The sequence below is a fragment of the Ranitomeya variabilis genome, chromosome 2, assembly GCF_051348905.1.
Source record: "Ranitomeya variabilis isolate aRanVar5 chromosome 2, aRanVar5.hap1, whole genome shotgun sequence".
In the NCBI taxonomy this organism is placed as follows: domain Eukaryota; kingdom Metazoa; phylum Chordata; class Amphibia; order Anura; family Dendrobatidae; genus Ranitomeya; species Ranitomeya variabilis.
Genome location: NC_135233.1, coordinates 345,788,255 through 345,802,614, shown reverse-complemented (window position 1 = coordinate 345,802,614; position 14,360 = coordinate 345,788,255). Strand labels below are relative to the sequence as shown.

Here is a 14,360-nt window from a genome sequence, read left to right as displayed (position 1 = left end):
TTTGTTCACCTCCCCCCTTTTTTCTCCCTACTCCTTCCAATCACCACTGCACAATTGTTTTGTCAATTAAAGATTTTTTCCGTCTGCACTCTGCACCTTTATAGGGAACAGCAGGGTGCATTTAGGGTAAAGGCCCCGTCTCACATAGCGAGATCGCTGCTGAGTCACAAGTTTTGTGACGCAACAGCGACCTCAGTAGCGATCTCGCTATGTGTGACACGTACCAGCGATCAGGCCCCTGCTGCGAGATCGCTGGTCCTGTCGGAATGGCCTGGACCTTTTTTTGGTCGTTGAGGTCCCGCTGACATCGCTGAATCGGTGTGTGTGACACCGATCCAGCGATGTCTTCACTGGTAACCAGGGTAAACATCGGGTTACTAAGCGCAGGGCCGCGCTTAGTAACCCGATGTTTACCCTGGTTACCAGCGTAAATGTAAAAAAAAACAAACAGTACATACTCACCATCTGATGTCCGTCAGGTCCCTTGCCGTCTGCTTCCTGCTCTGACTGAGATCCGGCCGTACAGTGAGAGCGCAGCACAGCAGTGACGTCACCGCTGCGCTCTGCTCTCACTGTACGGCGGCTCAGTCAGAGCGGGAAGCAGACGGCAAGGGACCTGACGGACATCAGATGGTGAGTATGTACTGTTTGTTTTTTTTGGTAACCAGGGTAAACATCGGGTTACTAAGCGCGGCCCTGCGCTTAGTAACCCGATGTTTACCCTGGTTACCCGGGTGCTGCAGGGGGACTTCGGCATCGTTGAAGACAGTTTCAACGATGCCGAAGTCGTTCCCCTGATCGCTGGTCGCTGGAGAGAGCTGTCTGTGTGACAGCTCCCCAGCGACCACACAGCGACTTACCAACGATCACGGCCAGGTCGTATCGCTGGTCGTGATCATTGGTAAATCGCTATGTGAGACGGGGCCTTAAGCCGTCGGTGAGCAGGGGTGCCAATTTGTGTTCAAGCTAGGGTGCCAACCTCCACTGTAAGAAAGGGTGTATTAGGGTCCGTTAGGGCCTTATAGGGATTTGCATATGTAGGAGCACCAAATCATAAGTTTGTGCAGGCCCGATGCCTTTAAGTGTTGTTTGTCGTTTTGTATTTAATAAAGATAATACATTTTAGGTATTAGTTTATGTGAGCTTGATTTGAATTCTATACCTGTGTGTCCAGTTTATGGTTTATGAAGACAAAAGGGCCAACAAGTGCTAAGCATCTCTGGGAACTCCTTCAAGATTGTTGGAAGACCATTTCCGGTGACTACCTCTTGAAGCTCATCAAGAGAATGCCAAGAGTGTGCAAAGCAGTCATCAAAGCAAAAGGTGGCTACTTTAAAGAACCTAGATTATAAGACATAATTTCAGATGTTTCACACCTTTTTGTTAAGTATATAATTGCACATGTGTTAATTCATAGTTTTGATGCCTTCAGTGTGAATTTACAATTTTCATATTCATGAAAATACAGAAAAATCTTTAAATTAGAAGGTGTGTCCAAACTTTTGGTCTGTACTGTGTATATATATATATATGTATATATATATATATATATATATATATATATATATATATATATATATATATATATATATATATACTCTATAGTTAGTGACAAGTATCATGACTTCTGCTTGCTTTTTCTCCCCTATAGCGTCTATATATTCTCTAGTGAGTGACAAGTATCAAGGCTACTGCTTGCTGTTTCTCCCCTATAGCGTTTATATACTCTATAGTGAGTGACAAGTATCATGGCTTCTGCTTGCTGTTTCTCCCCTATTACGTTTATATACTCTATAGTGAGTGACAAGTATCAAGGCTTCTGCTTGCTGTTTCTCCCCTATAGCGTTTATATACTCTATAGTGAGTGACAAGTATCATGGCTTCTGCTTGCTGTTTCTCCCCTATAGCGTTTATATATTCTCTAGTGAGTGACAAGTATCATGGCTTCTGCTTGCTTTTTTCCCCCCATAGCTGGAATGTGGCGGCACCATGAGGAGGTGGATCTGAATGTTGTCAGGTTATGCTTCCAGGCTTGGTATACTACTCCATCTGGACAGCGAATGTCTATTGGCCCAGTGCTGTCAGAGTCGGTGTATGATAAAAGTAAGTATCCTGATAATTAAAGGGTTATTTCCCATCTTCATATATGGGTACTTTGGGATAGAGCCTGTAAACACAAGACATTCTGCAAACACAAGAAATTCTGCAATTTACCGCTTATTAAAATTTTCCGCAGGTGTGGTCACATGGAGACTCGAGGTCCATTGTTCTTGTGATTGGTAGAGGGGGGTCCTTGCATTTGGACCCTCCTGCATTGTCTTGTGTCGGAGCTAATATCTTCTGTCCATTTTCACAGAATCCACTAACACTTCGGAGCTGAAGATCTGCCGGATGAATAAAGATCACGGCCGTTGTGACGGCGGAGAGGAGCTGTATATCCTGTGTGACAAAGTGCAGAAAGGTGAGAGATCTGCACGTGTGATCCCAGGAGATCCATAGCTTGTCAGTGTCTTCATGACATATGCAGTATAATACCCTGATCAGATCAGTAAATGTTGAGCAGACTATCCTGCTTGTATGTTACCTTGACATTTGGTGCCTTCTTCCAGAGGATATAAAGGTTATGTTCTCGGAAGGGGAATGGCAAGCTTGTGCCGATTTCTCGCAAGCCGATGTCCACAGGCAGATCGCCATCGTCCTGAAGACGCCTCCATATCATGATCTGCACATCAAGAACCCGACTCCTGTGCAAGTATGTCTACAGAGGATCGGAGACGGGATCCGCAGCGAGGCAGTGATCTTCACCTACATGCCGCGACCAATCAGTGAGTAATTACAATTCCATTCTTTCATAACAGGATATTCTTGAGGATCACATGTAGCGCAAAATGCTATAGATTTTTCTTCCCGAATTTGCAAGCGGAAAGTCTGCGTCGGCAGCAAATCGGATTAAATAAATAATATTGGCCTGTAGATTGACATGACATGGACACTGACGGATTATAAATCTGCAGCTTGTCAATTTGTGTTGTGTATTGGTGACAGGTTTGTTGCCTATTTTTTTTTCCATCAGTTGAACAAAAAAGTGAAAATCCACAACCATGGAGGTATGTTGGGGATTTTGACTTCCTCGTTTGTTGCCTATTTCCCGCAATTCTGCCGCAAAAGAATAAAATATGGACGGATCCGCTCCAAAATCTGCATCCTTGTTATGTAGATTTGCCAGTGTGGATTTTCCTGCTGATTGCAGATTTTCTGCAGGAATTTTTCCTACAGTATTTCCAATACATGCATATTGCACCCCGGGAAATGTGAGGAAGGCTAGAAGAGAACTAATCTGTCATTTCATAACTTTATTAATCCCAGACTAAAATTCACTCGAGTTTGTCACGTCGACAGCACGGCAGCCAATCGCTGGACTCAGTGCCGTCTACTCGGTCGGTGCTGTTGAGCTCACCGATTGACTGCAGCGCTGACTACCTGACATCAGCGCTGCAGACAATAACACTCGGTGATCAGCGGAGACCCAGCACTGGACCCGGGGAGGGTGAGTAAAGGACGTTCTGCTTATTGTGTGGGTTTCAGAAAAAATCCTTTAACTCTCCAATTCAGATCGTTCACGCATCTCCTCATAGTTACTAATCTTTTCTCCAGATGCCTATGGATTAGGCGGAAAGCGACAACGGCTCTCGTCACCCTTTGAGGACATTAACGGGCCAGGTATGTATAACTGTAGGGGATTTATCCACAAGGCGACAATCCGGGAAGTGACTGAATTGTCCGAATTTTCTGTTTGCAGATCCACATGGGATCGAGAGTAAAAGAAATCAGCAATTCAGACCTGACTACAGGGAACACTGCAACCCCATGGCAGGTACGCCCTGCCGTCTAGGCACGTAATAATGATTATTGCTGGTAAAATTACTCTTCTCGGTCTGACCATACTCATACATGTCAACAAAGTCAAAGATCAGTGTGACGTGCCCCAAGGCCATTACCATCTAAACACAATGCCATACCTTACACAGAGTCATAAAGTGCCCATGTACTGCATTGGGAAACTGCCCGGGGTGCGCTGTATTCTGGAAATATAAATATTGCATCTAGTGACTACAGAAGGCCATCTTTCAGAGCAACCACCCCTCACTTTATTCTCATGCTCGCGCTACAAGTGTAGAGTTCTGCAAAATACTGTCATCGGGCAGTATAGCTAGAAATATATCAGGGAAGGTCTTCCCAAATACTAAAATTAAAATACACCCCCCCCCCCCCATACACAATAGAAAGCTCTTATTTCAAGCATAAAATAAATCCCTGTTGTCAAGATGTCAAGAAACCTTTCCAACAAGGGAGGACAGTGTAGCAATATCACACACAAACGTTCCATGTCCCAGCAGTCGGACCCTTCCCCAGTGATCAGGAAGTTATCTCCTATTCTATAGAAAGGGGATTACTTGAAAACACCCCTTTAAGCCATTCCATCTACATGGAAAGTTTGCGTGTGATATTGCTTCAGAGATGGGTTTTTGATTTGCACTGTCCTCCCTTGTTGGAAAGGTTTCTTGACAATATGATGATTCTTGCAATCTGCTGCGGAGGGATGAGAATAGTTTATTGGGATATTCCTCTCTCTTTCCCCTATTAATTCAATATTCAAACAGCAGTAAGGTCGGACATGCGTTCCCCATGCAAAAATCAAATAATTGCTGCAGCTTACGGCTACGACGTGACCGCCTCCTCTAGGCCTTACCTTAAAGTCTGCGCAAATGGGCCTAGAGCACATTTATTACATGCACTCGCACTGCCACCTAGGGGTTAAAGAAAAGAAGTGTTCGGCAGATAATGGAATATTTTTGGAACGCTTAGATCTTTATTAGAAAGTCGTTCTACGTTTGTGATGTGATTATTCGGATTGATAAGATCTTATTTCTGCCAGGTGTTGTGCATTATAGTTTGTCATGTGGCATTTGTTATTAGGGCTTATCAGGCGGGGGTGACACCTGCCATTTGGATTGAAGGACTGTTTCAGTTAATGGGGGCACAAATGGGTTCTAGACTCTTAGTAATACACAAGGAATCAGGTTCTAGGTTTAATACATTCGCCCTCAACATCACTAGTAGTTAAAAATGCAAAGTGTTCTTAAATATAAGCAACTTAGCTATTCACTTGTTACCAAAAATCCTCTCCATTCTCAAGGTTACCATATAGGTTACCGGCTACTTCTGCAGCCTTTCAGCGGTGGCCAATCATGACCACTGTTCTTTTCTACAGAGCTTGTAAGCGCTGATCTAATGCTGGCTGGATCACTGAAGCATAGGTATAGCATTGCTTCTGTACTTGTCCGATGCTGCAGAAACAAAGCTACATCTGCATGCAGAGCTCACTTTGTAGCAAAAAGGAACCGGGTAGGAAGAGGAGCGGTGCGCTCCTGCACATGAAATCATAAGACAACCCCTTTTAAAATAAAAAATGTAGTGAAAAGTTGAAATTTTTTGTACTTGCAGCCACCACTAGAGGGAGCTGAGTAGGTTAGTTTTGTAATTGAGTTCAAGTGAGACTGTGTACATCCATCACATGACCTAAGGGACCCTATTGACCGACAATAGGGGTCCTTCAGCTTCCTTCATGGCATCCGTCATGCCACCAGAAAAAATAGCACTGCCTGCCTCTCTGTGCAAATACGACAAAAGCTGCAATGGAATTGGACCTCCAGTACAAATGTGAACTGAGCTTAAAGTACACTTTTTCTTACATTTTATTAGTGCTTCCTCCAATTTCTGCTGCTTCAAGGATTCTGAAACAGTTTTTCTTTTTCTTCTGTGTCCCTCCGTTCCGGAAATATATCAAATTTCCCTTCAAGCAAACTGGGCGTATACTACAGAACTTCTCTGGGGGCGTGTGCTTTTTCTCTTCTCATGCTGGCCAATCAAAACAGCTGCACTGGGCTGCACCCAGAGAAGTTCTGTGGTACACGCCTAGTAGGCCAAAGGGAAAATTTGCACCTTTATTTCCGAGGGGCACAACTTTGGAATGGAGGGGCACAAAAGAAAAAGAAAAACTGATCTAGATTCAGTGGAGCAGCGGCTACTGGAGGAGATGCGGAGAGTAGATTAAAAAAATTCAGTGAAAGGTCCCCTTTAAGGAGTTATTTCAGATCGGTTTTCTAGATCTCTGGGGACCCCAACTTTTTATTTAATCAAATAGATTTTTATTGATTTATAAAATGCAATAAACATTTAACAATAACACATGTGTTTTTTCAATTCCACCCCCAACATTAACCCCCCTTTACCCATCCCACCCCCCCTTCATCCCCATCCCTCCCCCCTTTCCCACTTAGACAGCTCACGTCCTTCTTTTAACATGTCTTGTAGCATTATATACTTTAGTATAATATAATGTCCTTCACTATGAATTTATATACCATTATTTTATAGACGGAACCTCCTCAGGCCTATTTTATCTTAATCTGCTCCTAACCCAATTCCAACCAAGGCGTCCACAATTTGTCATACAGAACCATTTTCCCTCTTTTCTGATATACTCCCTTTTCTAAGGCTATGACCTTCCCCGCATACTTGATGTATTCTCCCCTTGAGGGAGGCTCCTCCTTCATCCAATTTCTTGCTATGACCTTCTGAGCCACGTATAGCAGTCTAGCGATTGCTATTTTCAATGTGTTATCTACAATTATCTCATCCACATATCCCAGCACGCACACCACTGGTTCCCTTGGAATTACACATCTATATGCCCCTTCTATCCGGCTGAGAACCACTGACCCCAACTTTAAAGCCCCCACGGATTTGCAAATTTTTCAAATAGGTGATAACTATAAATGTTGTGAATAACATTTTAATGTAGTGATCTTCACCCAGGTAAGGCCAATATAACTGTATGGATTATAGCAGAATGTATTAAATATTTTTAGTAATTATATTTTATCCATTTTCATTCTATCTTTAAGATTTTTTTCCCATTCATGAACCCTTCTCTAACATCGATTACATGGCTGTGAACCTGATGGCCAGCGATGAACCTACTCTCCAAGAACCTTTTCTTGAAGATTCCCCTACCAACTTCAATGCCATGATGCCATGGATTCATGAATTAACAGATTCACTCAATTTTGAAAATTTAGCGCACGCTCAGGTCGACACTGCAACAGCCAGCTTGGTGGGTGACAGCCTTGCCCTCACAGGCGAGCATGGACAACATTATGCCGATATTGCTTACCCGGAGGACCCAATGGATAGGTGCTGACCTCTCGGAAGTCAGTCATTTTTCATGAATGGACTTTATTTTAAAACCCCAATAAAATCCAATCTGAGGTATTCTGAACGGAGGAAGGAGCATTGGTCAACCTTGGGTTTGTCTTGGAAGATGATAGTTTTTCTTTTTTAATCGTAATGTAAATATACAAGGTAATGGTGTATCCACTTACATTACAGCATTAACGTCCCACCACAGCTCTCCACCACGCAAGAAAAATAGATGATTTATTGGACTTGGCGAGTATAAACCACCGTACAATGCTGGGATCGTGGTGACGGAGGATGGTGGTGATGCACTTTATTCATTTACCCTACGCTATCTAACAATATGGCTGCAAAGTGGTTTTGTGTTGGGAAATGGGGTTTTATATCGGAAATCTTGTAAGTAGTGATTGAAAATTTTTAAGAAAAGCCGCAGTCAATGCACTAAGTTTTAATGTAGATATTAAAAATCATATTTTTAAAAAAAACATTTTGGGTTACATGCCTGTGGTCTGAGGGTCGTCAATGGAAAGCTACGAGGGGTGAAGATCGCTCTACAGCCATTGTTATGGTTGGTTATTAGAGTTGAGCAAAACAATTTACAGGACACTGGTGCGGTGGCCACGCCGGTAGTCCGTGGCCGCCAGATTAAAGCACCACAAACTTCCTGTGGCCTCAACTGTCCTTTTTCTGATTAGTAGACCATGTGGGGTCATGCCACAATGTAATAAACTAAAAAGTACTAGTCAGTAGAGGCGCTGGGGATACCGAAGGTAGTGGGTTCACAGGGTCCTCGTCTGGTGGTCATGGATTACCGATGTGGCCATCAGACCGGAACCTTGCAACATTGTTACATTGCGATTCTGCATAATGTCGCAGGGACCTACTAATCATAAGAGGTGCCGGCAATGTCGAATGTAGTAGGTTCACAGGGTCTTGGTCTGATCGCCATGGACTACTGATGTGGCCATCAGATCAGAGCCTTGCAACATTACATTGCAACTCCTCATTATGCCGCAGGGACCTTATAATCAGAAGAGGCTCCAGGGATGCCGAATGTAGTAGGTTCACAGGGTCTTGGTCTGATGGCCATGGATTTCTGATGTGGCCATCAGATCGAAGCCTTGCAACATTATATTGTAACTCCTCATAATGTCAGAGTGACCTACTAATCAGAAGAGGCATCGGGGATGCCGAATGTAGTAGGTTCACAGGGTCTTGGTCTGATGGCCGTAGACTACCGATGTAACCATCAGACCAGAGCTTTGCAACATCATTAAATTGCAACTCCGCATAATTTCACAGGGAACTACTAATCAGAAGAGGCTTCGGTAATGCCGAATGTAGTAGGTTCACAGGGTCCTGGTCTGATGGTCATGGACCATTAATGTGGCCATCAGACCAGAGCCTTGCAACATAATTACATTGCGACTCTGCATAATGTCACAGGGACCTACTTATCAGAAGAGGTGCTGGGGATACCGCAGATAGTAGAAGCTTTGTGGGGCTTTTTTGTCCATAGACTACTGATGTGGCAGCTGACCCAGTGTCTTGCGAATCTTTATGCTCAACTCTATTGGTTATGGGTTAAAGTTTTTCACATTTGATAAGTTTCCACAATTGTCCATTACCGAGTGGTGAATCTCATCCATTGTCTTCAGGTGCAGACGTTGGCCAAGACCAAGTCATTACTTAACGTATGTGGAGAGCAGCAGCAGGAGTGGTGGGCACAAGCCGGTCCACAAGACAAAGCGCATGTTCCTGGGCTACCAAACTCCGGTTGTATGGTCAGCTCTCTTATGCCATGTCGCTTAAAAAGTACTTTGGCCTGGGCTAAAATGATCTTGTATTCCTCCATCCCGGAACAATGAACATGGAGAGATGCCACGCTATGGTCTGGGGCAAGGGACCATATATGAAGCTCATGATGTCCATTATTGCCGCAGATTGAATCCAGATTTTGCTTTAGACTTTGTAATTTAGCAGAGGGAGGCACAGCTTGGAGGAGAAGGCAGCCATTCTGAACGATGTCGGAGTAGGCTGAAGCAATCATGATTGCTATAGACACCAAGGAGAGAGCGGGATCCAGGTAGTGCACGGCCGGGTGACTGAGCAGGTGAAGCAGCAAGCTGCTGGCTAGGAGGAGCGATGATGGAGCGAGGGAACAGAGCATGCGCAGGACCCGATACCACCGAGGCTGATATGGCTGCAGTCCCGCTAAGCACAGACCTGGGAAGATGGGAAAAGAGGAAATACAGTCACATGGCTGAACGTGAGCAAGCGACAACACAGACAACTACATGTAATGCTCCTGGGCGCAATATACAGGGCCCTATCTAATTTATAATGCTGCTGGGCTATTATGTGGTGGACTGGCATTTAGGCCCGCCTGATAAAGACACCATGTGCACATATCCTTATGCCCTGATTTAGAAAACAGACATAAAACAGTGTGAACAGTTGCAACGCAAAGGTTGCGCGAGAATTTGACAACTTTTGGAGTTTTCACTCCAGTTTCGGGCACCTCCACCAAAAATGAATGGAGGTGGGGAGTACACAGGGCGGGACATGGGGGTGTCTACACCCCTTCCATCAAATTTATCAAAACAGGCAGTGGTTCTTGCACAAGAAATGCTACTCCAGTCCCTGACTAGAGTAACATTTCTAGCGAGGCGCACACCACTGCTGAGCAGTGCTGAATTCATTAATGGATATGCATTAGTGAAGAGCGAACATGCTCGGATAAGGTGTTATCTGAGCATGCTCAGGTGCTGAGTGTCTTCGGCGTGCTCGAAAAATATGTTTGAGTCCCTGCGGCTGCGTATCTCAGTGCTGTTCGACAGCTGCAACACATGCAGGGATTGTCTGTTAGGAAATCTCCTTGTATGTTTCGGCTGTCGAACAGCACCGACACATGCAGCCACGGGGACTCACACATATCACTCGAGCACGCCGAAGTCACTGCTGGCACCCGAGCATGAGAACACCTTATCCAAGCACGTTCACTCATCACTAATATGATGAGTTTGGTGCATTTTATTACTGCATGCCTTTTACTAAGACTGGCGTAAGAAACACCATTTTTCATGAATCGGAACCTTAATTTTTTGGACAGGCACTTACTAGAGTACTAGGCTATGTTCACACACAGGTTTTTGAGGTTCTGTTCATTTCTATGGGAAATCCACCAGATTTCACTCAACAAAATGTGTATATATATACAATTTATTACACACATAGATATGCATTTTGTTGTGTGAAATCTAATGACAGATCCGCTTATACACTAATTGGTTTTGTCTTTTTGAATATATTTATTTATATATTTAAATAAATAAATATATATATATTTTTTTAATAATTCTTGGACCTGATGAGGCTGATGCACTTACTTTGATAATCCATGGCAGAATGGCTGGTAGAGCTTAGCTTTGTTTACTTTATTATGTTTTGGGTTACACAACTATTTGGATTTTCAAAGTAAGTCCACCGGTGTCATCAGGGCTAAGAGATCTTTTTACATAATGTCTATACTGTGTGTACGTATCTGGTCATCTAATATCTCAAAGCTTCATTGTTGCTCCGTCAACTACAAATAAAGGCCCCCCCATACAGATTAGGCTAAAGTTGGTCACACTGGATGATAGGGGCAGGATCGGCCGGCAGTCCAATGTGCATGGGGACCACCCGACTGTTCCTCGACAGATGATTTAAAGGGAGGAAACTCGGGAGCACAACCGAGCCAAGAGTGCATGTGTTGGGGGAAAAAGGGGAGCGCTATCTGATGTGTATGGGGGGCTATATTGCACCAAGGTACTGTACCCACCCAATTACCCTACCCTAGCACCAATCTTACCTTGAAAAGCTCCAGTAACAGCCATGTAAATGACATTGAACAGCAGACCGAGGACTCCAGCCACAAAGATGAGCGCCGGACGGTGAGAGTGGTGCGGATTGACGAGATGTCCAAGTGACCCTAGAGTGAGAGACAGACAAAGGGAGGAAAGAAAGAGCGGGGAGAGTAGCGAGAAGAGAGTGGGGAGCCGGACCTTGGCATGTGGGGGCAAGGAGGGTAAGTGAGTAAGGATGAGACCGGGACACAGAGCAATGACGATAGAGAGGGTGTGAGCGGAGTCCGCCAGCGTCAGCAGGGAATCTGAGAGCCTGCTAAGTACAATCTGCGCTATAAAGACAGCGAGCGAGACTGCAAAGAGCAGAAGGTGCGACACCATGGCGGCAGCTGCGCCGAAAGTGGTGGAAATATGAGGAGGAAGGGTTAAAAAGAAAAAATAAATAGTCATAAAAAAAGACTGACATCAAATACAACATTAAGTGGTACGATTCATCCTACATGTGCTAAGAAAATCACACGGCGATCAGCGCATCACATAGACATGGCTGATCAGGTCTTACTCAGTCACAAGTCACTTGGAAAGGAAATTCCTTCTGTGCCAACCACTGAAATTTATTGCTCTGTTCCTAGTTAAAGAGGTTCTTCAGCAGCTAAACTTATTTATACACGTGTCCAAGCTGCTGCAGAAAGCATAATGCGCTCATCAGGCACTACAGATCTTTCACCGATAGGGTATTTGATATTTTTTAGGCAATGTTGGACAGAAGTCTCCCTCCTGGGCGACACTTTTTTTTTAGTCTGTGTGCAAAACAGATCAATTTAATGATGTGGTTCAGACTAGAACATTTTTCACACGGACCAATTCTCTGTTCGGACGAAAAAAAAAAAATTCTGGATGCTTTTTCATTCACTCATTTGAACCCAGCCATCGGCTTAATTCACACATCAGTGACGGCACACTGTCACATTAGGGTGAAATTTATTAAAGTTTTTTTTTTGCAGCAAGAAAAGTAGCAGAATTTGGCACAAACATTGGTGACTTTGACAGCCTGAGACGTTCTCTGCATTTCTCAAAAGTGGAAGCGGTCAGTTATGAATCACTGATTTTTAAAGTCACAAAAAAAAAATCAAAAACTCCAAATAAGCCGGGAGTGGGGTAAAAATTGGGGCAATGTTTTTATAGACAAGTGTAGTATCTTAATATGCACCACATTTATCAAACCTTGTGCAATACTTTTATACATTGCAAATAACAGCAACACAGTCACTAGCAAAAGTGAACTCATTACGAGATACATTTGGTGCATCGCTCAACAACCGGGCACCACCAGAGGCTGGTACACATTTTGGTTGTAATTGACACCAATTTGTGACCAAAGAGAGAGGGTTTAGAGAGACAATTCGGAGAGACAGAGGGTTCAGAGAGAGAGACAGAGGGTTTGGAGAGAGAGAGTTCAGAGTGGGAGAGAGGGAGGGTTTGGAGAGAGTTCAAAAATGGAGAGGGTTCGGAGATAGAGTTTGTAAAGAGAAGTAGAGAGAGTTCAGAGAGAGGGTACAGAAAGAGGGTTCGGAGAGAGGGTTTGGAGAGAGTTTCGAGAGAGAGACGGTTCAAAGAGAGGGTTTGGAGAAAGTTCGGAGAGGGTTCGAAGAGAGAGGGTTTGGAGAGAGTTCGAAGAGAGAGGTTTCGTGGAGAGAGACGGTTCGGAGAGAGGGTTCAGATAGAGAGTTTGGAGAGAGCAAAAGTTTAGAGAGAAAGTTAAGATTGAGAGAGTGACTTTGAAGAGAGATCTTTGCCCCCCCCCCCCCCCCCCCCCCGGCTCTTTCTATGACCATTTTACATCACCAAAGTTCGGGTATTCATGATTTCTATGGCGTTCGGGTTCAAGTTCGGGTAGAGTTCTGGCACTTAAACCAAACTCTGGACTAAAGTTGGCTTGACGGCCACGTATCCGCTCATGCCTACGCCACACACTTTTCTAAAAGTTGACAGAGTGGCGTAAAAAAAAAAATCAAACGTAAAATATTTGCACAACTTAAGAGTTACATAAAACGTGTGCAATATTTTCATGCAGTTTTACGAATTCTGAACTGTGCTCTATGGGGCCATTCATATGTCCGGGTATTTCTTTGCTTGGACCGTTGGCCTGCACCAAAACAAGACGGAGGCCTGTGCTATTCTGGCCAGATTTACAGAAAGAATTTGTGTACACAAACGAATTGATTAAAAAATAAAAATGAATGGACAACATGCGATTCCATCAGTCTGATGTACATTTTCACTGACTGATTGCTTGCGTTTTCCCGCCTGGTCCTGCTAATGACTGGTACACGGCTTTTTGAGGGAAGGCTAATGGGCAACGTTTTTCCAAGTTGGTGTGAGGAGGCTTACAAGCCATGCAATGCTCCTCTGGAGTATATTTGATTGAAGGAACAGGTACCTGGAAGCAACAGAATCCAGAATACTGCAACTTTGGAGAAAAACATCAGAATTCAATCAGTGCTTTACTAATCACTGCAAAACCTGCTGCAACTAGTAGTACTACAACGGGCAGAGAATGGCTGGTTGCTAGGATCTCTGTAAAAAAAGGAATGAAAGGACATGTGAGCACATTCCTGAGTCTGGCAATGCTGGAGGGGCAGTGTGAGGGGAGACAAGCGGGCTTTACAGCAGCAGCTGATGCCTTCTTCTCATTGCTGTCACGTCTGTCTCTTTCCTCCATGCATTGCTGTCTCCAGGGTTGCGGAGAATCACCTGTCCCATTACTTGCATTCTCTTACCTTTCTCGCCTTCCTCCAGTGTCGGCCTCTTTCTTGCGTCCGCGGTGCCCCCCTCCATGTATCATGTGCTGGTCACACTCCCCCCTTGGTGCGATGTCTCTGGGTCGCTGTCAGCGGGGTTCCTCCACCCCTCACCTCTTGAGTCTTTCCTCCCAGCTGTTGCCGACCATGTGCCTGGTTCCCTCCTCTCCATTAGTTGTTTTATTAATCATATGTCCCCTCTTTAAGCCCCTTTCTCCCACCTCCCCCTCCCAGTTCATGCAATCTCTTCTCGCTCAGCTGACACCAGCCTAACAATGGCCATTTATATACACTAATAGGAAGAAAAAAAATATCCAATGGCCCGGTGCCCAAAGATAAAATGAACCCTATCCCCTCATACTAGCAATAAAGTTTCATTCCCTGTGTCTGCATGATAAATTACCAGGAGTTGCGCCTTATCGACCTTCGGCTGTTCTAAGTGCAGGGATTT

General features: G+C 44.4%; 2 protein-coding genes across 3 annotated transcripts in view; one reads left to right on the top strand and one right to left on the bottom strand.

Annotated features, from left to right (window-relative positions):
* Positions 1–7,738, top strand: part of RELB (RELB proto-oncogene, NF-kB subunit) — a 55,042-nt gene extending 47,304 nt beyond the window's left edge. The window contains exons 6-11 of one of the 2 annotated variants that reach the window (XM_077285477.1): positions 1,972–2,103; positions 2,357–2,461; positions 2,610–2,825; positions 3,655–3,720; positions 3,800–3,874; positions 6,969–7,738. In XM_077285477.1, coding sequence (XP_077141592.1) covers positions 1,972–2,103; positions 2,357–2,461; positions 2,610–2,825; positions 3,655–3,720; positions 3,800–3,874; positions 6,969–7,264 — 890 coding nt within the window. In that variant the 3' untranslated portion in view covers positions 7,265–7,738. The remainder of the gene's footprint in view (positions 1–1,971; positions 2,104–2,356; positions 2,462–2,609; positions 2,826–3,654; positions 3,721–3,799; positions 3,875–6,968) is intronic. The other variant, XM_077285478.1, reaches the window with a different exon arrangement.
* Positions 7,695–14,064, bottom strand: LOC143805803 (proton-coupled zinc antiporter SLC30A1-like). Its single transcript, XM_077285479.1, has 3 exons — positions 13,889–14,064; positions 11,114–11,497; positions 7,695–9,486 (listed from the first exon to the last, which is right to left on the bottom strand). The coding sequence occupies exons 1-3, from the start codon at positions 13,944–13,946 to the stop codon at positions 8,915–8,917; spliced, it is 1,014 nt and encodes a 337-aa protein (XP_077141594.1). The 5' UTR covers positions 13,947–14,064; the 3' UTR covers positions 7,695–8,914.
* Between the last annotated feature and the right edge of the window lie 296 nt (positions 14,065–14,360).